General features: G+C 36.2%; 1 protein-coding gene and 1 non-coding gene across 2 annotated transcripts; one reads left to right on the top strand and one right to left on the bottom strand.

The window, feature by feature from the left end:
- Positions 1–5,972: 5,972 nt before the first annotated feature.
- LOC141718543 (uncharacterized) lies at positions 5,973–6,518 on the bottom strand. Its single transcript, XM_074520924.1, has one exon. It carries the CDS (start codon positions 6,516–6,518, stop codon positions 5,973–5,975), a length of 546 nt encoding a protein of 181 aa, XP_074377025.1.
- A 9,382-nt stretch (positions 6,519–15,900) lies between these two features.
- On the top strand, positions 15,901–16,007 carry LOC141723127 (small nucleolar RNA R71). Its single transcript, XR_012576118.1, has one exon. It is a non-coding gene; the product is annotated as a small nucleolar RNA R71 (small nucleolar RNA).
- The last annotated feature ends 10,017 nt before the right edge of the window (positions 16,008–26,024 follow it).

Here is a 26,024-nt window from a genome sequence, read left to right as displayed (position 1 = left end):
TTTTATACTTTCCCCTGTTTGCTTTTCCACTTCAGCCTTGTATTCTTTGAACTTTTGAAAAGAATCGGATTTGTTCTTCAAAAGATACACATATCCATATCTACTAAAATCGTCAGTAAATGGAATGAAGTAGTAAAAGCCACCTATTGCCATCGTACGCACTGGACCATATACATCACTATGTATAAGTCCTAATCGTTCGGTGGCTCTTTCACCTTGTCCGGTAAAAGGAGCTTTAGCCATTTTCCAATGAGACAAGATTTGCATTCTTCGTATGATTCAAAATTAAACTTATCCAAGTAACCATCTTTATGTAATTTGGAAATGCGTTTCTCATTTATGTGACCTAAACGACAATACCAAAGGTATGTTTGATTTGAGTCTTTCATCTTAATACGTTTATTATCATTATTTATGTTATAGACATGGATATCTAAATAAAGAACATATAAACCATTAAATAAACGTGCAACCCCATAGGTAACATTATTGAATGAAAAGGAACAACTATTGTTCTGAATCAAAAATGAAAAACCTTTCTTGTCCAAACAAGAAACCAAAATAATGTTTCTGCAAATCGCAGGCACGTAAAAATAGTTATCTAGTTCTAAAATAAGCCCAGTGGGAAATGATAAATGATAAGTCCCTACAACTAAAGCAACAACCTTTGCTCCATTACCAACTCGTAGGACAACTTCTCCCTTCGTCAATATCCTACTTCCCTGCAATTCCTGCACATTTATACAAATATGAGAACCACATCCAGTATCTAATACCCAAGATGTAGAAGTAGACAAATTGACTTCTATAACATAAATACCTGAATCAGAAGCAGCAATATCAGCCTTATTCTTCTTCAGATCCTCCAAATAAGCAAGACAGTTCCTCTTCCAATAACCTGGTTTCTTGCAATAGTGACAATAACCAACCTTTAGAACACCACCTTTAGGCTTCAAAGCCTTGGTCGGATCAGGTTTCATATTGGCATTAGATTTAGATCCCATCTTCCTCTTGCATTTCCATTTATCCTTTCCTTTGGCCCTCCCCTTATTTACCATCAACATGGGAGTAGGGGATGCCTTTTGAATGTTGGTATCAATAGTTTTCAATATAGCCAACAATTCGGTGGGGTTCTTATCTATCTCATTCATATTATAATTCATTACAAATTGTAAGTAACTGATGTTTAAAGATTGTAAAATTAGGTCAATCTGGTACTCCATTGTAATCGGGGCACCCGACTTGGCAAGGTACTCCATGTACCCTATCATTCGTAGAACATGCGGTCCAACCAGATCACGTTCTCCCTGCTTATATGCATGCGATGATTTAAAAGTATCAAACCTCTCCTGACGAGCTTTCCTTCAAACATACGTTTAAGGTGCTCAGTCATATCATAAGAATCCATATACTCATGTTGTTTCTGAAGTTCAGCACTCATGGTCGCTAACATGAGACATTGAACATCTGTGTCATCATCGATATGTTTCTGATAAACATTATGTTGAGCAGCGCGAGGGATATCAATTACATAGAGCATGCGCTCTTATTTGATGACAATCCTCAAGTTTCTCTGCCAGTCAAGGAAGTTTGTTCCTGTCAGCTTGTCCATCTCAAGGACTGATCGCATAGAGAAGTTGTTTGAATTGTTTGTCATTTTGCTATCTACAATGTTTAAGTGCATAAGATAAAATAGTCTACAGATGATTATTAAATTATGTTCAAGTTATTATTCATATATATTCAAAATATATATATCTCCCACTATTTTTATCAAATTAATAGCCCTAACTATTAAGTCAGAAAGAATATCTTCTATATACTTTCTAGTGAGCCAAGATCCAAATTTCACAACATTTTAGTTCATCATTGGCTTTACTCCTAAAACATGATTCAATAAGGTATACAACATTTGTCAATTATATCAACTATATAACTCTTGGATAGTTTAGTGGAACAACAATTATTCATATTTATCCAACAAATCTCATCAAACTCTATGCCTCTAAGTTCACAATCCTATTATGGTAACTTAGTTAAGTCAAACCCAAAGGTCTAAAAAGTATCATATACTTCAACACGCCGTCCCATGATAGATGGGAGTACTTCGCTCTGGCGAACTCACTCCTTATCGATCTAGGGGTTAACGCATTGGACATATTGTAAGGTAACTAAACAACTTAATATAAACATTAGGGTTTAGTTAGTCTTATAACGATCATGATCCCATCATAAAGAGATTCCTAATTTTTCCTTAAATAAAATACTTCAAATCAATACTCATCAATGGTTTGATTTCCAGGTAGTGGAGGAGTCACACCATTCTCGCTTAAAACCCACAACCTTTCAAGTTCAATGAACCCGTTGTTGACAAAATCACCCCATATCGGAAATAAAGAAGATTCATATTTCATTCCGTGTTTCATAAATACGAGAATCTCATAATCGTTTGTAAATTTTAAAATCTTGAGTCGTTACAGATATTATCTTGTTTAGCAGGCATGGCATGGGTGACGTATTTAATACATACATTCATGCATGATTAATCTAATTAAAACATGCATCATGAACTATTCTATACATACATTCATACATTAATATGTAAAGTGCGGTATGTAAACGTGCTTGGTTATGGCCTTTATCCTATGTGATCCTTTCAAGCTAATGAAAGGATCAAGGTCAATCTATGGTGAATAATATAAATACAATTACAATTACAAGTCTTCATTCTTGTCTCGATAGTTGCTTCTCCTCTTGGATCATGCCTTCTTGAAGTACATTATATAAAACAACCTATACTAATGTACTTACATAAGAAAACTCGAGTTACAATCGAGGTAAAATATTTACAATAATAATGAAAATGACATGCAAGTCGTATTTATAAAACCAAAACCATAAACATTAATTTAAAGGTCTTAAGGCCATAACCAACACTATGCTCAAGTAAACAAATAAAGGACTTGAGAAAAACAAAATATAGCGGGGTCCGGGGTGGCATCCCCTCGGCGGGGTCCGGGGCGGCAGCCCCGGGTGGGGTCCGGGGGTGGCAGACCCCGGCTGGGGTCTAGTACATTAGTGGATTTCTTCTTCAGCTTGAAGAAGAATTTTTTATTTTGGAAGACCAGTCTAGTACAGAAATCTCAATTTCAAAACTAAAGATCATATCTTAACCAACCTCTGCCACTACTGCATCAAATGCAGTTTCAACGGATAATGCACAGATCCATCAACGGATAAATCCATCAACGGATAAATTCATCAATTGACAAATCTATCAACGGATAAATCTATCAACGGATAAAACCATCAACGGATAATAGTTCTGTGCATCAACGGAAGAGCAGTCTAATACGGATATCTCAATTTCAGAACTACAGATCATATCTGAACCTGTCTCTACCCCTATTGCATCATATGCAGTTACAGAAGTATGTATCATATACACAATAATCATTCCCCGCAAAACAGATCATGTCAATACCCCATTTGTCCAATAGTTTAGATCACTATATTAAACCAGATATCATGCATAACATATAAATCGCATACTGATCAGTCATGGCATAATATAATGTGCTAGTATCATCATATGCATATACATCACGTGAATATCCAGAAAGCTCTACTTAACAGTTCGATCATAAATCAACATAACATCATACATATTAAATATCACACATAAACGGTATCACATACATACATGGAAGATCTGATTCATGCTTAATATATTAAAAAAATGTCAAACACATAACCAAATCATCCCATTATACACATAGCTCTAATATCATTGATAGGGATTCAGGCATTAAAATATAGTAGAAAATCAAAAAAAATCGAATCCCTACCGCATGATCTGTGTATAAATACTAAATGATTATGGAGAATAGGATCATGTACCTTAATAAAGCTTTCCTTCTGACTGTAATGGGCATTCTGATCTTGATGAACCACAATAGCCCTCCTTGCAAAGATCTGCTCTCCAAAGGTATCCACATGAATGTCCGATCGTCCAACGATCACCGAAGCCGGTACTAGCCGATATGATTGCCTCTTTCTCTCTTTCTCTCTCCATCCTCTCTTCAACGTAGAGCTGCTAGGGTTTTTCTCTAAATACATGATGCAACTTTCAACCCTAAAATTATACATCTTAATGATTATATAAGGGAGAGAGGATTAGGGCCTAACCCTAAACCTAACGGGCTTCTAAAAAACCCATTATGTTTCGGGTTTATATTATTATTAAATTCAAATTCTAATATATTTACAATTAATCAAGTCTCACTTAATTAATTTAATAATTAAATTCGAATAAATAATAAAATATTTAAATTCATAATTTAAATAACACTCCATTCAAACATTTTTTGTGTGTGACCCTTTAGGTTATTATTACGTTGGCAATAATTTTATTTTCCAGTGATACAATTATAAACAATGAATGGCATCTAGTTATACATCATTGCTCCCCAAGTAATAATAATAATTGGTGATTCAATTAAACCTTTCGTGAATAATGTAAAATGTAATATAATCCCTTTAGCCTTATATTATAGATCAAACTTGAGGCATGCATTGTGTCATCCTCTGTAAGCGTTTAATCCTTCCTTCCTTGATTGATGAGTAAATTATTAAAAAAATCAGTATTTGAGCACGACCATGCATTTTATAGTCTTACTCAATCAAGAGGCGAATAATATCATTCCTTTAAAATAGGAGGGCTAAATCCCATCTAGATCATTCATATTTCTCATACGATTCATAATATACCCAATGTCTACTTTTATGATTACCCAGTCAAGGATAACTTTCAATAGTATCAAAGTATTTTAATTCTCGTATAGAAATATAATAATTTCAGGTCTAAGGACCAATACATCATTATCACTGTGGGATTAACTTATAACACTTTAAACATGTAGTATCTCACAATGGGTCAATTCAGGACCTTGTATTTAATACATGTGCATGTGTTTTGACTTTAGTATCACAATACCTATGATCAATGAGATGTGATCATCAGTCAAAAAACACACTAGTCTCAACATATTTATTATCGTCCCTTAACAATAATACTTGACTAGGGACCATTAGGAATATCAATACTATTCTCATAATCTCATTTCTAAGTCACGTACTTAGAGATATAGATTTACACATCATATTCCAAGGACATTTATTAATCTAACATTTTATCACAGAAAATAAAGATAAAATAAATTACTAAAGAATAATCCATGGAATCATAATAATAATCCAAATGTTTCATAATATAAACATAATAGTGTTATCTCTAGGGCACAAACACTAACACGAATATATTATTCACCAATCTTTGATAGATGGCTTCTGTATTCTTTAGTCCAAAAGCAATAACAAGATGGAAAAAGACTCCAAAGTCAGTAATAAAAGATACCATGCGGGTTTCATCCTTGTGCATTTTAATCCGATTATAACCGCTGAAGCCATCCATTAAACTTAGCATCTCATGCCCAACAGTAGCATCGATCAGGTTGTCAATTCTCAATAGAGGGTAGCAGTCCTTAGGGCGTTCTTAACCATCCTCCACTTCCCATTGGCTTTCTTGACCATCACAGGGCTAGCCAACCATTCGGGGAATTGTACCTCCTCGATAAATCCAGCTTTAAGGAGCTTCTCAACCTCCTGCTTAATGGCTTCCAGCCTATCTGGGGCCTCAGTTCTCTTCTTCTGCTACATGGTTTTCCGAGTCAGATCATCATTCAGCTTCTGAATTATAAGGTTGGGGTCGATCCCAAGCATATTGGCCGCTGTCCAAGCGAACACATTATTGTTCTCTTATAGGAACTTTGTCAATTGGTCTCTCAGAGGTTTCCCAAAGGACGCTCCAATGTAAGTGACTGTATCAAGGTCTAACGGGTCTAAGGGAATTGGGACCAAGTCCTCAATTAGCTTCCCTCGATGTTCATCGTTCTTTCGGACATCCATGTCTTCTATTGGGAGGACCTGCCCTTAGTTCCACTGGGCCTAAGTGCTGCTATATAGCAACTTCGGGCCATTTTGTGATCTCCATGCTCTTCTCCGACATAGTTTCTGGTTGGGAACTTGAGTATTATTTGGTAGGTTGAGGGAACAGCCTTAAATGTGTGGATCCCTGTTCTCCCCATGATTGCGTTGTTGGTAGAGGCTTCCTTGACCACCTGAAAGTTTAACATCTGTGTGGTCTCTTTTCCAATAGTCACGGGGAGTTTAATCACTCCTACTACTTGACACTCTACTCCATTAAACCCATAAATGGGTGCATCGGAGGGGGTCAGTTGGGAGTTAGTGTACCCCATCCTTAGAAACTTGTCATGAAACAGAATGTTTACGTAAGCTCCGTTGTCAACTCGGACCCTTTTGACAGGATAATTTCCAATTATTGGGGTGATAACTAAGGGATCATCCTGAGGGAATTTCAAACTGTCAAGATCGGGGTGGCCAAATTCGAGTGTCATCTCAGTATTGGCACGTTTGGATGCGCCTCTGACTATACTCATCACCTATCTAGCATAAGCCATTCGAGAATTATTTGTTGTCCCAGCGGCCGTTGGCCCTCCGGAGATCATGTTGATCACTGGCCCTCTGGGTTGTGGGCTTTGACCTCTGTTGTTACCCTCTTGGCCATCATCTCTTTCGTGGCCTCCGCCATTATCACCCTTGACGAATCTTCCATATTTTCCTCATCGGAAGAGATACTCAATCTCATCTGTTAGTGCGAAAATACGCGCTAAAATTACATGCAAGTATATACGTGCCCAAGTAGTATAAGATATAAATCAGATTCGTTCCCACAGAAACTCTTTTTAGTTAACTTAAGATTATGCACCTATGTGAAAATGGTATGGCTATCACTCAGTGCTAAGACAATAACAAGTTGAAATGTTTATAACTAAGATTAAACTAACATGTAATTAACTAAGAGCTTAAAAGTGATTGAAATAACTATATCAGACAAACATGGGATTCTAACTTCATTAGATATTTAATTCAAATTCATTGTTCTTAACCTTAGCATGCAATTGTGATGACAACTAATCAGATAACACGAAACTAGTAAACTCCAACTTTCGTTGTACGAATACCCTACTACCAGACATCCACAAAGGAGATAGAAGCTGAATAGACACCAATTATGTTGAGACCCTATATATCTATATAATTTGACAACATAAAGGTTTAATGAACAAGTTATCTATCGTGATTACATAGGGAAAGTAAGATGGTTAAAATTACCTACGTATCATGCATAATAAATACATGAACCTATGCTAGCATGGCAAGTTCTAAACCTCTGTATTCACTTTCGCTTTAATAGAGATTAACAAACTATCTTATGTGTTCGCGACACACATAAGATGAATAAGCACAACCAATACTAGGATATCATATAATCGCCACACAATTAGGTATTAAAACAATTAACTATAGAAATCCATAAGTAAATCCGTTAGAACCCCACGATAACGATTAGTTCATGACTGAACTCATCATCACCATGGGTTCCAATGAAAGCGTTATAATAAACAATATAAGAGTACTAGGGTTCAAAGACAAATCGAAAACAAGCATCCAAGTATCAACTATACTAAAGAAAACAAAAGTCTTCTTCTTCTTAGCCATCTTGTGCTCTCTAGGTGCTCTTATTGCTCTCCACTCTCTCCTTATCATTAAAAACATCTTTTTATTGGTTTATATAAGCCCCTAGTGGACCTGGACCCTCAAAATCATCAAATTCTACTAAAATCAGTATTCTTGGGCAAAAGGGCGGGGCGGACGTGCTAAAATCAGCGCGGGCGCGTTGGTTTTTTGGCAGAAAGTTGGGGCTGGCGCGCTGGTTTTGGGGGCGGCCGCACAGGGTTTCTAGATTTTTCTGCTGATTCTTCTTTTAGCCGTATATTGAGTTCTGCTCGTCAGAATTAGGCGATTCAACTGCCCACGTGAAGCTAACGAGATTCTATTCAACTTGAGAATGGCCTAGGATTCCAATTATTAGCTCTTTTCAGCATATTTCTTTCAAAATCTCCTTTCTTTATTTAACTGATTCCTGAAATGCAATAACACAAAAACATATCAAAAATACCAACAACTTGAGTCCAAAACACCAACTTAAGCTTTTAATGAAATGTTCCAAGTAGATATAAAATCCACTTATCGCACCCCAAACTTGAATCAATGCTTGTCCTCAAGAATAAACAGACTCAAAACTACAAAACAGCCTAATGCATGAATGCAACTACGTGAATGTAACTAAATGATATTACAATCGATCACCTCAGAATAACCATAACCAACCAATAAGCTTATGCCTTTAAGAATGCCATGACTTGAAATAGATATCAAATAAATCCCACAAACCAACTCACAACCAGAAACGTGCGTGTGTGGATGCCAAACAGATATACTCTCGATAGTAGATCAATAACCATAACTTATCTATCATCAAAATAATCACAAGTTTATAAATAGAATAGACGATAAATATATAATAACTCACAACAATTTCATTTTACTAGAGTTATACAAGGATTCATGCTATTATTGAACACATAATAAAGATGCTTATTTGACCGTGCAATGAGTGAGGTCCCAAAAGACTTATACAATAATACCCATGTAGCGAGCGTTAGGTTAGCGGATCCCAAACTATCAAAGCCTTAGGTCACTAGGCACAAAGTCCCCTAGAACTTAATAACTCGATTATTAAAGAGCTCACTCTCGGTCAATTATGCATAAACACATATTTTCTTTTTCTTTTTCTTTTTTTTCAATAATTTATGAATGAGTGTGTTTCGCTCCATCTCATTCAACCCTAGACTACTCATAAAATATGAGCCGACTACTAGCCATTTGACGCCTAGCCTTATTCACAACTAGCAATGAATTCCAAGTTTTTGTCCAGTTTAAAAATCAGTGCTTCTATGTCATTAAGGGAATATCACAAATTCTAAATATAACCAAGTGATTAAATCTCAACAACAAACAAGTATGATTCTGATTTAGTTCGAAAGTAACCTATAAGACTTGTGATTTTTTTTCTGGCATGCGAATCAATTCATTATGACTTAAACAACCCTCTATTCGTCATCACTACACTCAAATTAACATCAACCAATCAATAAGAAATATCTGAACCTAAGGGATAATATTATATGCATGCAAATGCAACTACATGAACTCACATAATAACAAGAATAAAAATGCAAAAAAATATGAACAATCTTGCAAAAATATGAATGAAATACACTAAACATGCTACGTGAATCTATATGGATATATATGGACACATATAAACTAATCCTTATATTATCACCCCCAAACTTAAAATTTTTAATGTCCTCATTGAAGGTAATAATAAGGATTTCAGGCATACCTAGTTATCGGGAGGATCACCATCCTCGGGTGGAGTGTCAGGAGGCGGGTACACAGAATCCTCTCCAAAAACTGGCCATTGTATGTCAACCCTCGTGGCTCGAAAAGCTGTACCGAATGCCTAAGTAAGATCTTGCGCAAACTTGCTATGCAACTCATACATCGCATCCATCCGCTTTGTTAAACGCCTATACTGCGTCGAGCCTAAACCAGCACTTTCCTCTGTCTCCTACGGCTGCTGCTGTGAAGAACTAGCTTCACCAATCTGATGTCTCCACGCTACTCTACGTGCCTGAGTCAAACCACCAGCATATGTCTGATCGGCTGGCTTACCAACTGATAAATGATCATAGGTGTACCCAAGTCCTTCTCGTCAGCCTTCCCACCAATCCACTCCTGCATGCTCAAGATCATAAAACTATCGATGGGGGCACTCGGTAACTGAAGTTGCACGTGTGCCGGCCAATGAACACCCACTGCAACACAAAGCTTGGTCATAATCGAGGCATAAGGGATAGACCCCATAGTGCCTTCACGCAAAAACCGTAAAATACCCTGATGAATAAAAGAATCGAGATCCACATAATCTCCCTGCAAATTCCCCCAGAACAACTTCACCCGATCCATAGTCACATCATGCACATGAGAAAAAGGCATGATATTCGCATAAATAAAAGCATTCCAAGAATGAGCAAACCTGTTTATGCATGCAGCAGGGAAATTAAGATACTCGTTTGATCTCCTCTTAAGCTTCCATTCTGTCTTCGGGATACATAGCATAGCCACAATCAAATCCAAATCAAAGTCCTCCCCCGTCTTATTAACCCACTCCTCCTGAGTTGGCTGTCTTTCAGGCTGGTTGATAACCCTGCGAATAGCCTCCGGGTTGTAGTCCACTATCAACCACGCATCACCGAATACCCATTCTTATCAGCTTTTGCGTTTGCATAGAACTCGCGAACGATACTCATTGGCACAGCCGTGGGTGTCTCACAAAACGAAACCTATCCCATCTCCAAGATCATCTCGAGAAGCTTACCAACCTTACCTAAAGGTAGAAAAATCCTCTCTTTCGCTATCTGCTTAGTCAACAACCTTGTGTACTCCGCTTCAGCCTCCGGAGTAATAAATCGTGGCCTCACACCCCCAACACTCGAAGTATCGGTAGAGATGGGGTTAGTGCTGCTACTTCCTTGAGTGCGGGCTCTCTTTGGTGCCATTCAAAAATATTAAGTGAGAAAAGAGAGGTGTGTGGAGAGATTTAGGTTTTGAGAGAATAAAAGTAACGTAGAGATGGATGTATGTAGGTGTATTTATATATAAAGAATTTGAATTAGATTAGGGTAACGGGATAGTAATTAGTGGGAGTAGTGGGAGTATAGGCTAATTAGGATTGAAAAATCAGGGTTAAAAAAGGGATAAACTGTTTTTGTAAATCTTTTTTTTTCTTCTGATTTTTGGTTTTTCTATTTTTTTTCCGGGGCTCAGCGTGGCCGCCCCGCTTGAGAGCGCGAGCGCACCGTGTTTCTGCTATTTCAGCACAGCCGCCCCGCTTCTCAGCGCGGATGCGCCGTGCTCCTGGAAAAATGCCCTATTTTCTGATTTTTTTTTTGTATTTTCTTCTGGTTTTTCTTCCTTTTATCTTCTATTCTTTCCTACTAATATACAATAAGCCTGGGTTGCCTCCCAAGAAGTGCTTGGTTTATGTCGCTAGCTTGGTGTAGAATTTTGAGATCAAGTTGACAATAAAACGGCACTAACCACCACACAGTTTGCTGTATCTCCATAGTAATGCTTCAAAAACTGTCCATTTACCTTGAATGCCTGGCCTGGATCATTCTTAAAAATTTCCACTGCTTCATGTGGAAACACAATTTTGACAACAAACGGCCCTCACCATCTCAACTTCAATTTTCCAGGAAAAAGGCGGAGATGAGAGTTGAACAAAAGAACTTGTTGCCCCAACATAAATGATTTTAGCACTAGACCCCTATCATGCCATCTCTTGACTTTATCCTTGTACATTTTGTTGCTCTCATACGCTTGAAGTCGGAACTCATCAAGTTCATTCAATTGAAGCATCCTTTTCTTACCAGCTATAGTTAGATCAAGGTTCAATTTCTTCAAAGCCCAATATGCCTTGTGCTCTAACTCCACAGGAAAATGACATCCTTTACCATAAACCAATTGAAATGGTGACATACCTAGCGGAGTCTTGAATGTTGTTTGATAAGCTCAAACAACTTCATCCAGCTTTAAAGACCAATCCTTTCTTGATGGTCATACAACTTTCTCTAGAATACTCTTGATCTCTCTGTTAGACACCTTAGCTTGACCATTAGTCTGAGGATAGTAGGCTGTAGCAATGCGATGATTCGCATTATATCTATGCATCATAGCAGTGAACTTGCGATTGTAGAAATGCGATCCCTTATCACTAATTATGACTCTTAGAGCTCTGAATCTTGTGAATATCTGCTTGTGAAAAAAATTGAGCACTACCTTCGAATCATTTGTCGGCAAAGCCTTGACTTTGACACATTTTGACACATAATCAACCGCCAACAAGATATATTGATCGTTACACGATGAGGAAAATGGCCCCATAGAGTCAATTCCCCAAACATCGAAGACCTCAACCTCGAGAAGCATATTAAGAGGCATATCATCCTTCTTTGACATATTACCAACATGCTGGTAGCGATAACACTTCAAAATGAACTGATATGCATCCTTAAAAAATGTAGGCCAGAAGAATCTTGCTTGAAGGATACGAGCTGTTGTCTTTTCTCCACCATAATGGACTCCATAAATAGTCGAACGGCAGTCTCGCAAGATACCCTTCATCTCACGGTACGTAATACATATCCTGATGATTTGGTCAGCTCCTTGTTGAAACAAAAATGGCTCATCCCATATGTACCACTTCACCTTATGAAGAAACTTCTTTCTTTGAGCATAAGTTAAGTCTGGGGGCATAATGTTGCTCACAAGATAGTTCACAATGTCTGCGAACCACGGTTCTTCTTGCACCCCAAACAACTGCTCATCAGGAAAAGACTCATTTATCAAAGTCTTATCCTGTGAAATTGTATCTGGATCTTCTAAACGAGAGAGATGGTCAGTAACTTGATTCTCAGTACCTTTTCTATCCTTGATCTCCAATTCAAACTCTTGTAGTAAAAGAACCCATTAAATCAACATACACTTCGAGTCCTTCTTCGAGACGAGATAGTGAATAACAGCGTGATCAGTGAAGACTCACACCTTCATCCCAAGCAAATAAGATCGAAACTTCTCAAAACCATAGACAATGACCAGGAGTTCCTTCTCAGTAGTAGTGTAGTTCAGTGTAGCATAATTGAGGGTCTTACTATCATAATAGACCATAAGAAATATATTGTTCTTCCTTTTCCCAAGAACCGCTCCAACTGCATAGTCACTCGCATCGCACATTATTTTAAAAGGCTCATTCCAATTGGGTGCAGTTCTGACAGGTGTCGTGATCAAGCTCTTCTTTAAGCTTTTAAAAGCAGCTAGGCACTCGTCATCAAACTTGAAAGGGACATCTTTCTCTAATAGTTTGCACAATGGTTTAGATATTTTAGAGAAATCCTTGATGAACCGCCGATAGAAACATGCATAACCAAGAAAACTGTGGATTCCCTTAACAAAAATTGGTGGAGGAAGGTAATCAATGACCCCCACCTTGGCTTTATCCAGCTCCAGACCTTTACTAGAGACCTTGTTCCCAAGAATGATCCCCTGTTGCACCATAAAGTGACATTTCTCCCAGTTGAGAACCAGATTGATCTCAATACACCTTTTAAGAACTACGCCAAGATTTTGCAAACACTCGTCGAAAGAATCCCCGAACACAGAAAAATCATCCATGAACACCTCCACATTCTGACCCATAATATCAGAGATAATAGCCATCATGCATCTCTGAAATGTGGCTGATGCACTACATAACCTAAAAGAAACTCTTTTGAAGGCAAAAGTACCAAATGAACAAGTGAAGGTAGTCTTTTCTTGATCTTCTGGAGCAATGCAGATCTGATTATAGCCCAAATAGCCGTCCAAAAGACAGTAGTACTCATGCCCATCCAACCTAACAAGCATCTCACTAATAAAAGGAAGAGGGAAGTGATCTTTCCTCTTGGCTTTGTTCAGCTTTCGATAATCCATGCACACTCTCCACCCCATGACTGTTCGAGTCAGGATGAGCTTATTCTTTTCATTAGCAACCACTGTGATGCCTTCTTTCTTCGGCACACACTTAATTGGGCTCACCCAAGAACTGTAAGAAATAGGATAGATGATCCCTGCATCTAGCCACTTGAGAATTTCCTTCTTCACAACCTCATTCATGATCGGATTTAGCTTCCTCTGTTGCTCAACAGCCGGATTGCTTCCTTCCTCTAGCAGTATTTTATGCATGCAATAAGAAGGGCTGATTCCCTCGATATCTTCTATAGTCCATCCAATTGTCGATTTCAACTCTCTCAGAATTTTCAAGAACTTTTCTTCATCACTAACTGAAAGGTCAGATGCAATAATAACAGGCAAAGTTGATGCATCACCTAAAAACGCATAGCTCAAGTGTTCAGGCAAAGGTTTAAGCTCAAGTGTAGGAGCTTCCTCAATAGATGGCTTGAGACGCCCCTCAGCATTTTTGAGTTCTTAAAATCCAAGAGATTAAAAAGGCATATCCATCATTCGTTTCCAAAGAGAAGCATTTAAATACTGCAACTGTTCATCACCTTCGTCATCTTCACTATTTAAATCCCCATCAAGGCTTTCTCTAAGGCATCAGGCCTTAGCATTTGATCAAGCTCTGCAGTAACCACAGATTCCACCAATTCCACTTTAAAGCACTCCTCTTCATCAATAGGGAATTTCCAGGAATTAAAAATATTGAAGGTCACATCCTGATCCTGTACTCGCATAGTGAGCTCACCCTTCTGCACATCAATCAAGGTTCGGCCAGTAGCCAAGAGTGGTCTTCCCAAGATTATGGGAATCTTTTTATCCTCCTCGAAATCATGAATTACAAAGTCAGCAGGAAAGATGAGTTTGTCCACCTTGACCAAGACATCCTCCACAATGCCTCATGGATATGTAATAAAACGATCGGCCAACTAAGAGGACATATATGTAGGCTTTGGATCAGGTAAACCCAACTTCTTGAAGATAGACAAAGGCATTATATTGATGATCTCTTCTTGTTTCTCAATTTTAGGAGAATGGGGGCTAGCTCCCAAATCACATAAACACTTGTCGAATGATAAGTTTCTGATGGTGCAAGGAATATTGAAGCTTCCAGGATCTTTAAGCTTCGGAGGCAACTTCTGTTGCAGCACATCACTGCATTCCTCCGTAAGAGCAACAGTCTCTAAGTCATCGAGCTTTACTTTTCTAGAGAGAATACCTTTCATAAACTTGGCATAGCTAGGCATCTGTTCAAGAGCTTCTGTGTAAGGTATGTTAATATGAAGTTTCTTGAACACCTCCAGAAACTTAGCAAATTGCTTATCCAACTTTTGCTTCTACAGCCTCTTAGTAAAAGGAGGGGAAGGATAGACCTGTTTCTCCCCTGTATTACCCTCAGGAGGAGTGTGTTCCACAGTTTTCTTCCTTGATTCCACTTCTGCTTCCTCTTACACATTTTTTTCATTCAAAACTTCAGATTCTGGAACTTGAGATGTCTCAGGGTTCACAACCTTCTTAGACCTCAATGTAATTGCCTTGACTTGCTCTTTTGCTTCCCTTTTGCCTGGAACTTCTGTGTCACTAGGGAGTGTATCAGGTTGTCGATTCAACAAAGCATTGGCAATCTGCCTAATTTGATTCTCCAGAGTCTCGATAGAAACCGTTTGGCTCTTAAACATGAGCCTCAACTCCTCCAATTCAGATTTTTCATTAGATTGACTTGTACTTCTATGCGGTAGTTGTTGAAGTTGGATTTGTTGTCTTGGTGTATATTGCGGTTATTGAAAACCAGAAGGGTTGAATCGCTTTACTGCATACTGCTGATAAGGCTGTTGCACCGCATTCTAATTGTTGCTCCAGCTAAAGTTAGGAATATTGCGGTTATTGGGAAGATAAGTGGCTGGAACTGGTTGCTGTGACCTCTGAAAATTGCTTACAAACTGAGCTAATTCACTAGAAATAGCACACTGCTCAATTATATGCGCACCTGCACAAAGCTCACATACACTTGTGATCTAATTAATTCCATAATTAGCCAAAGAATCTACCTTCATCGTTAACGCCTTAAGCTGAGCAGCTATAGCAGTAGCTACATCTACCTCCAAAATTCCTGTTATCTTGCCTTGAGGTAGTCTCTGAGTTGGGTTCTGGTATTCATTAGCAGCCATTAGTTCAATCAACTCATAAGCTTCATCGTAGCTCTTAGCCCATAAGGCTCCACCTGATGTTGCACGCTTGGGTCTAGACTGTGCTCCCAAACCATTATAAAAGCATTTGATAATCATCTAATCAGGCATCCCATGATGAGGACACTTCCTAAGCATCTCCTTATAATGCTCCCAAGCTTCACATAAAGACTCTCCCAATTGCTGCGCAAATTGAGTAAAAGCATTCCTGATTGCAGTTATCTTTGCCATAGGGAAGAATTTAGTAAGAAACTTCTGAGAAAGATCTTCCCAAATAGGGATAGAACCTGCTGGTAGAGAATGCAACCAGCACTTAGCTTTATCCCTCAGAGAGAATGGGAAAAGCCTCATCTTAAAAATATCTTCAGAAACATTGTTGAATTTGAAAGTGTCGCAGATCTGGATGAAATCTCTACTGTGCATGTTGGGATCTTCCGTTGGAGAACCCCCAAACTAGATTGAATTCTGCACCATCTGAATCGTGCTAGCTTTGATTTCAAAAGTATTATCCGTGATGGATCGTCTGATAATGCTAACATGGCAAGTTCTAAACCTCTATATTCACTTTCGCTTCAATAGAGATTAACAAACTATCTTATGTGACGCACATAAGACGAATAAGCACAACCAATACTAGGATATCATATAATCGCCACACACTTAGGTATCAAAACATTTAACTATAAAAATCCATAAGTAAATCCATTAAAACCCCACGATAACGATTAGTTCATGACTGAACTCATCGTCACCATGGTTTCTAATGACAGCATGATAATAAACAGTTTAAGAGTACTATGGTTAAAAGACAAATTGAAAACAAGCATCGAAGTATCAACTATACTAAAGAAAACAAAAGTCTTCTTCTCCGTAGCCGTCTTGTGCTCTCTAGGTCTTCTTATTGCTCTCTCCCCGCTCCTTGTCGTTAAAAACGTCTTTTTATTGGTTTATATAAGCCCCTAGTGGACATGGACCCTTAAAATCATCAAATTCTACTAAAATAAGGATTTTCTGGTAAAAAGGGCGAGAAGGCCGTGCTAAAATCAGCGCAGGTGTTCTGGTTTTTTGGTAGAAAGTCGGCGCGGGCGAGCTTGTTTTGGGGGCGGCCACGCAGGGTTTCGGGATTTTTCTGCTGATTCTTCTTTTGGTCGTATCTTGAGTTCTGCTCATCAGAATTAGGCGATTCAACTGCCCACACAAAGCTAACAAGATTCTCTTCAACTTTAGATTGGCCTAGGCTTCCAAGTCTAAGCTATTTTCAGCATATTTCCTTGAAAAGTTCCCTTCTTCATTTAATTGATCCCTAAAATGTAATAACAAAAAAATATATCAAAAATACCAATAACTTGAGTCCAAACACCAACTTAAGCTTGTAATGAAGCATTCCAAGTAGATATAAAATCCACTTATCATCATCCTTGAGCTGTCTACAGTCGTTGGTATCATGACCAACATCCTTATGGAACCTACAAAATTGGTTCTTGTCTCTTTTCTCAGGGTCTCTTCTTAGTGTCTTTGCCCATCTTAAATCCTTATGTTTCTCGATTTCCATAATTATTTGGCTTCTCGGCGCATTCAGCCTTGCATATTCAGTGAACCTTGGTTATTGATTCTTTTTGGAAGGGGGATTAGAGTTTTTTCCAGTTCGAGGATATTTGTCCTTGGCATCGTACTCTCAGTTCGTCTTCCGCTTCTTGTTTCCAATGGGTTCAATGTTTACCACTGTATTCCTCATGCTTTCCTCCACCTTGATGTATTTTCCGGCCCTATCTTGGAGCTGTAACATGCTTTTAGAGGAGGCTCTTAGCTAGCGACATCTTGAAGAACTCATATTTAGTCCCTTGCTGCAATGCTATCATAGCTACCTTGTCGTTAAGTTCCGGGACCTTCATGGCTTTCTTCGTGAACCGATTCAAGTAGTCTTTTAAGGACTCCTTCTTTCCTTTGCACAATGCCCATGAGAGAGGCTGAACTTTTCTCATACACTCTGCCACTAATAAATTGCTTGATAAAGGCTTGGCTTAGTTCTCTGAAAGACCCATTGAGTTAGGGGGTAGACGGATGTACCACCTTTGAGCCATGCTAGATAGAGTCTGGGGAAAGGCCCGACACTTGATAATGTCGTTCACGGGCTGTAGTAACAAGGCATTGGAGAATGTCCTGAAATGATTTGCTGGATCGCCAGTACCATCATATGCTTTGATGGTGGGCATTTTAAACTTCCTTCATATATGGGCATTCATTACCTCTTCAGTGAATGGCGGGTTTGGATCAGCAAGGTCTCCTAGGGGCATCAAATCACTTGGATCAACCATTGAGGTCGCAACCCTTTATTCTGGTGTTAGACCCTCCAAGTCTTTGAGGGAAGGAAAATCCCTTGGTCTCGTTGTCCATTGCGGTCTCAGCGTCTGATACATCTCCAGATAATGCTTCAACCTTTGGATATCAGCCTCATGAGCCCAAATACTCTCTTGTACTTTATGAGGAATTGTCCCTTGGGTGCTCATGGGATGTTGATAACCACTCGGTATTGGTTCCTTACCAGAAAGTCTCCTCCTTGGAGAGACTTCCTCGTCCGATGAGTCAAAGTCTCTAGCAGAGTAGGGTCCAGAGAATTCTTGATTCTCAAGGATGGGAGCCAAGCTACAAATGTATTGGGGCATCCTCCCTTGTCCTTTACCCCGATTGGAGAGACCATTTCCTCCAACCTTTAGGTATAGAGGCATCCCGTAAGCTGGGTTGGTAATTCCTGGAATCACGATCGTTGAGTACTCATAGCCAACGGGTTGAGGGTTTATTGTTGCCTATAGTTTCTGAAATTGGGGATTTATCCCTTGAGGAGCTAGGGGATTCGTCCCTAGGGGCGGATCTTAGATTGGGGGATTCGTCTGTTAAGTTTGATCTCAGATGCCCCTACAAGGATTCCTCCCATGGTTTTAGCATAGGTCGAGTGTGGGGGTATCTCCAGCGTGGATGAGACCGTTTGTGATAGGATAGGATCATCAGTTCCATTATTGTTTATGTGCCGTGTAAGTACCATGGTTGTTGTTGTCTTCCCACAGACGGCGCCAAATGTTGTGGATTAAAAACTAGGTCTAAGATTATAATTAATGCTGGGGTCGTTGAGCTTCGAGCTTTAATGGATGTTCTCACGGTAGGGACTAGTTGTCCTCGCAAGATGCTTACGTATCTATGTGTTATAGAAAATCAAGCTAAAAATGAAGTTCTAGGTTGAGGGGTAAAGCTCTTTATATAGGTGTTAAGTCCAGGGTTAGACTAGGGTAGGGAGACTTGATGGACAAGTATACTATTTAGATGGTAAGTAGAAATCTCCTAGATGGTGGATTCTGGATCCTTCCTTGGAGGAGTCCATTTTCATGTTAGATATGATGTTGTTGTCATCATGGACCTCATTCTCAGCCCTGCTCGGTGGGCTTATCACGTATCGGGCAATGGGCTATACGACCCTTTTTGGGTCGTAGTCGTCAAATTCTACTCAGACTATCAAAACTCATATTGGGCCATGACCGTGATGACCTTCTTTGGGGCCGCGGCGTCACAAGTTTGCCCAGCCAACTTTAGGACACAATTAATTCAACATTAATTATGTTTTTTACAGATTACTTTTCATCCATATCAATTATTTTAACAAATAAGTGCTAATTAAAATTAACCCTAAATTTCACCTCACACTTTTATTAGAGGAGTCTGTGATAAAATCGATCAAAATTAGGATTTTAAATAAATTAAAATAATGAGTTATTAAAATAAATTATAATATTATAATATTTTTTAGAAAAAGATAAAATAATTTTGAATAATTATAGTTCTCGGCCAGCTAAATGGGGTTTACTTCCTTTATTTTATTTTATATGTTTTTCGATCTAAATCAATTTAAGTGAAATATCAAAAATTACTAAATTCTTGACAATCGACATCGACAATTTTAAAAGTAACGTACGATTTTTAAAGTTATGAATGTCTCAATAATTTAAAGTAAAATTGATTATATTTTTAAAACTCGACTTGTGAAATAAACTAATAAAATTATATTGATTAAGAAATAAGTATAGAGTGTGTGTGTGCGCGTATATAATTATAAGATGAAACTGGTATTTGATCTCCATATAACTTGTAAAATTAAAAAAATTATCTTAAGGTTGGTCGATTAAAAAAATATATGCGAACTATTAGTGGACAACTTGACTCGGCTCGAGTTCAACTCAGCTCAGTTGTTCGTGAGCAAACACGTGTTCGGCTCGGCTCAACTCGTTTATAAACGAAACGATCGTGAACATTTTTTCGGTTCAGAACTCGGCTTAAATCGACCTTTTTTAAAAAAAATATGCCCGCTCGGTTCGGACATAAGTCAACTCTATTATGTTCATTTGCAGGTCTAATTATCTCTATATGTTTTTAATATAGTTTCTATTATAAGTAAATATGATAATATTAAAAATTATCATTGGACTTCACAACATTTTTATATATGCTAATATAAAAGTGAAAGAGGTGGAAGAAGATGCTCCTCACAATTGAGGAGGGGTTTAGAGCTCTTAGCAGTTTGAGGAGGGACATGGAGGTTGTTGGCGTTGTTTTTTATTTTAATTTCCTCAAATTTTGGCAAAAGTGGATATATATGGCGGTTCTTGGAGTTGCTCAAAGTCTACAAAATATTTTCGTCTCTGACCCGTCTGATAGCCAATTATGGTCTGCTAATAGTATTGAAGGCCCGTTTGGAATGTCTTGTAACTTATAACTTATATAAATTAAATATTATTATATTTAAGTTATATGAATACGTAACTTATAAATTATTTAGGCATTTACGTATAAATTACTTATTAGTTGTTAAATTATTAGATAAATTTTAACTTATAAGGTATATTTTTAATATAATAAATTAAAATCTTAATATGATAATTAAATACATGAATAAAAAATTCAGAATAGATAAAATTTAAAACATTAATATTGAAATACAAATTACTAAAAGCAAAAAAAAATCAATATCAATATATGCATTGATATAAAAATAATATATATATATATATATATGTATCATTGTATGCATGTGAATTAGAATAGATGTTTAATAATTACCTTGGCACCGATCCGAAATAATCTCTTGCATGAACTTATATATATAATATTTTGTAATTAGAATTACGTCAAATAATAATGGTTTGGGATTTCTTGTAACTTATGACTTGAATTAAAGAGTGTCATATTTGAGTGATATAACATCGTAACTTATAAATTATTTAGGAGTTTATGTATAAATTACTTAGAAGTTGTTAAATTATTTGATAAATTATAATTTATAAGTTATAATTATTCAAAAAATAAATTAAAATTTTAATATAATAATTTAATACATGAATAGAAAATTTTAAAAAGATAAAATTTAAAACATAAATATTGAAATGCAAATTACTAAAATGAAAAAAATACAATATCAATGTATACAAATTACACACACATATGTGAATTATGATAAAGGTTTAATAATTAACTTGACACTGATCTGTTTAAACACTGAAATAATTCCTTGCATGAACTCGTATATATAATATTTTATTAATAGAATTACGTCAAATAATAATATTTCAAATTTGTATTAATTCTTTGGAATAATTTATGAGACTTATTTTCTTTTCATAAAAACATGAACATATGTAAATTATTTGTGTCATTGCTTGATATATTTTATCATAATTTAAGGCATGTTTCAAAGAATGGGCGGTGTAACATCTGGGAAATTTACATCTGTATTATATCATATTTATAATAAATTATGTGTGTTAATGTGTCATTTATGTGTAATTAAATATTAAACCCTAATTGTTATATGTTGCGTGCATTCTGTGTCGTCCGGGTATTTTTAAGATATTTTTCAGATATTTTATTTTGCATCTAAAGCTTTCATATCAAAAGTTATATGACCCGAATCATGATTTTAAAGCAGATATTTCAAATAAAATAATGGGCCTTATTTTTCATCAAACGGCTTTTACAATCGTATTATTCTGAACATCTAGGTATTTTACAAATTTTCTCGTTTCCCGAAAAATGACTTTTCCGGGCCCCATTGGGTGTTAAAAACCCGACAAAAATCACATTTTTATTTTTATAAAATTATAGGATTTTCATTTATATCATTCCTTCATATTTTTGCATTATTCATAATTTTTGGGAAATTTTGGCATATATATTGTATATATAAAATATTTATAAATTAAATTGTTATACTCAAAAATTATGAAATTAGGGGCTTATTAATTTTAAAAGATGTAGAATTATGGCCTTAATTTTAATTAGGAGTATTACTTTCACTACTATAAATAGCCTAATTTTTATTTAATTAATTATAATTAATCATTAAAAATCAAAAAAATTCCCAAATTTCTCTGAAATTAGGGTTCTTAAGTTAGAAAATCAAACTGTGATTTTGATCGATTCTGGTAACCAAAAGGGGTCGTGTTTGTGCTCATTCTTCATAGTTTTTCAATCTCTGTTCAATTTTATCATCAACACAAATCAAAAAGGTATGAAACTCAAACTCGATTCTGGGTTTCATGAACAAATTTGGGGTTTTGATTTCTGGGGATTTTTGGATGTTCTTGATGATTGATATATGTTTATATATGTTAGAACAAGTTCTATTCGTCATCAATTTCATGTTTTATTTACGAGTTTGATCAATTCGAATTTTAGGGTTCATACCCGTTTTGATTTGGGTATTTTTGATTTACTAGTATTTGGATTATGAAATTGATATGGTTAGTTTTGTCTTGTTGAGTAGTAAATTTTGAGTATTTTTACATGATTTTTATAGTTTAGGATAGTTAGAACGAGTTCAATGGGTTTGACCCGTTTGTAATTGGGATTGAACGATTTTATGAACTATATGATGATTTTTGGTTCTGTTTGATGTTTTAAATAGATTCCTTATGTCTTAAGCTTCATTTTGATGTATAGAACATCAAGTTTTAAGTTCAGGATAGTCAAATCGGATTTTTGGCCAGACTTTAAGTCGGTTTGTTCGGAAAGCTTAACCTGATAGTTATTAGGTGATGATAAATTAGAATCAATTCCCAGTAAAAACGAGTTCAAACAGTACATGTTTTGGCCGGAAATTGACATCATCGGAATTTGGAAAAGCTTGTAGGAGTTGGGTGGTTTTCACCGGAGAAGAAGATATAGGCAACGTCGGGTGTTGAGGAAGATGGTGTTGGACTACTGGGTTAATTTCAAATGAAATGGATACAAAACGGAGCAAAACGGAGTTGAATTGAAGGGAAATTGAACTGGCCGGAAAACAGGCCGGTGACCGGAATCCTCACCGGATTCTGGGTTCATCCCGACCCGTTTCCTGTTCTTCGTGACCCGATTTGCAACCCGGGTTTGATCTGTTTTTTTTCAGATTTTCAATTTTGACAACTTTTTTGAGAATTTATTTTATTTTTATTTATTTTAATTATAAAAATCAGTTTTATTTATTTTATAAATTGATTAATTAATTATTTAATTAATTGATTTATATTATAAATAATTCTGAAATATTTTCTAAAAATTAGATTTAATTATTTTCTCAATTTTTATTATTTATTATTTATTTTATTATTTATTAATTATTTAAAAATGGTTATTTATTTTGATAATTAATCAAATAATTTTTAATAAATCATAATAAATTCATTTTAATTCCAAAAATTTTAGAAAAATCATTTTTAGTTTTGATTTTTCTTAAATAATTATTTTAGGATTTAAAAATTAGTTATAATTATTTATATTAAACAATAAATTGAATTATTTATGTTTAATTGATATTAATTAGACCGTTAGTCCGATTTGAGCGAAACGAAAGCCCCTTGACTCAGAAAAATGAATTCTTTTCATTAAAAATAATATTAAAACCTAATTACTTCTAGAAATTAGTTGAACTTGTTATTTGTTTGATTATCAGCCGAATCGCGTGCCGAGACGAGTCTGATAAATCCCGAAAAATAGGAAACGAGTTAGATAATGATCAGTTAAACAATCAGCGAGTCGATTTTGATTCTAAAAATTATTTTAACTATAAAATTATTTATGTGGCTTATGTGCTTATGTGTATTATGTGGTTAATCGAGTCTTACTTGCTAATATATAAAGTACGTATAACGACTCGTGTATTTTTATTTTATTTCTAATATTTGGAAGTGTAATAAAAGTTTAAGTAAATAAATAAAAGATGTGTATTGATTTTGGAAGCGGTTATTGATTGTTATTTAATTAATTATGATTTGTTGCTATGTGGAATTGAATTGTGTGCTTTATTAGTGAGTTACATGCTTTTATTTTGCTTGTAAAAGTGATTTTATGGTAATTTTAATTACATAAATATTTGGGTTGTCTTTAAAATTGGTTTTTCTAATTTTATAATTTTAATAATTATTTTTAAGACTTTATAAAATTGAGAAATCAATATTTTGTTAATTACTCATTTTTTTAAATAATTTCCTGAGTGTGTTAAATGCTAAAATCCATATTTAATTATGGGAATCTTTAAAAATTATGAAACTTATAATTTATTAAGTTCGTATTATTCTGAGAATTTTAAAATTATTTTGGAAATTTTCGGGAATCGTTTTACCCGCGCGTCGTTTCGTTATTTGTTAAAAAGCGGCTATAAAGCGTACCTTAAAAATTATTTAAAATTTTTGGAAATTTATATTTTTATTTATTTCGGGATATTTATAATATTTTAGCGCTGTTTTCGTAATTTTCGAAAATTGTTTTGCTTGCATCTCAGTCCGTTAATTTTAAATTTTGGAACAAATCGAGACTCAGAACCTCCGTGATTATCCTATAAACTATGTGGCAATTCTATAATTAGAAGAGTACACGTGTTTGTTGCTGGTGTTTAGTTGCAATCTCTGTTAAAAAAAATAAATAAAAAAAAACCAAACCCCCCCCCCCCGGCTTTGGCTGCACGCGCCTCGTCTCTCTCTCTCTCTGTTCATTCTTCTTTCAGTTTCTCTGTTTTTTTTCTTTCTTTCTTCCGTTTCTTCCCTTCATCTCCGGCGTTACCTCCGGTGGTGCTAATTCCGGTAATACTCTCGGCTTGCTTGCTTCAGTTCTGTTGTAATTGATTGGCTTGCATGTATATATACATGTATGTATATATCTGTGTGTGCTTCTGTGTTGTGATGTGTGTGCGTCCGTGTGTGTTGGTGTCGGGTGTGTGTGTGTGTGTGGCGGCCGTGAGGCCGTGCGTGCGATGGGGAGTGGTGGCTGTGCTGTTGTGGTGCGGCTGTGTTCTTTGTTGTTGGGCTCCCTGTGTTGTTGGGCTTGCAGATTGGCCTTATTTTGGGCCTTTACTGTTGGGCCAAATTCTGCAGTCGGGCTTGATGATTATAACTTTTAATTCTTATTTCCTAATTTCTGCAGGGTTTTGATTAATATTCATGATATTAATTATTTGTGCGGAGTAATTTTAAGGATTAATCGGTGAAATTTTTGCGTTGGAAACCCGAGAATTTATCGGGTACCCGCGAAATTTTGCCGTCGTCCGCGATGACTCTTTACGAGTGAACGGTGGACGGTGATGACGATGCTCTGAGTCCTAAATTTTATAAATAAATAAAATGATTTTTCATAAAATATTTCCGGATTTAAATAATTAATTGTGATTGGTGTTGGGAAGTAAGTTGTATAAAAGGACGAAGTAATATTGTGAATTGTGCGATTGTTGATGTCGATTGCAATCGACAGGTAGTCTTATAAATAAATAAGATGCTGCCAAAATTTCCTAAAAATATGTTCGAAAATATATATTTATGTGTTATCTTACCAATATTTCCGACTATGTGACTATGTGATTACAGGTTTGTGTGTATAATAATAATAATACGAGTCGGGTTGTCGAATTTGGGTTATTAGGATTTGAGGATATCAAGCATGTCGGTATAACTAATTAGGGTATTCTGTAATTGTAGATCCCAATCGAGTCGTTCCAGGATCGAAGTCAACGTGAAAGCTGTTAGGGTCTGTAAAGCGTTGCAAGGCAAGTACCCCTGACCATTCTTTTATGGTTCAGTGTATATGAATAGCTAAATGTTTATTCAAGTAATGGAACAGAAATGTTTTAAGTTACGTATCCCCTGTATGTATAAAAATCATTATTTCGAATTGTTTTGGGGAAAAGTAACTTCGAAAGGTACCTGTCTCAAATGAAATGATTTGTGA

Source organism: Apium graveolens, chromosome 4, assembly GCF_009905375.1.
Source record: "Apium graveolens cultivar Ventura chromosome 4, ASM990537v1, whole genome shotgun sequence".
Taxonomy (NCBI): domain Eukaryota; kingdom Viridiplantae; phylum Streptophyta; class Magnoliopsida; order Apiales; family Apiaceae; genus Apium; species Apium graveolens.
This window is presented reverse-complemented; position numbering and strand designations above follow the sequence as displayed.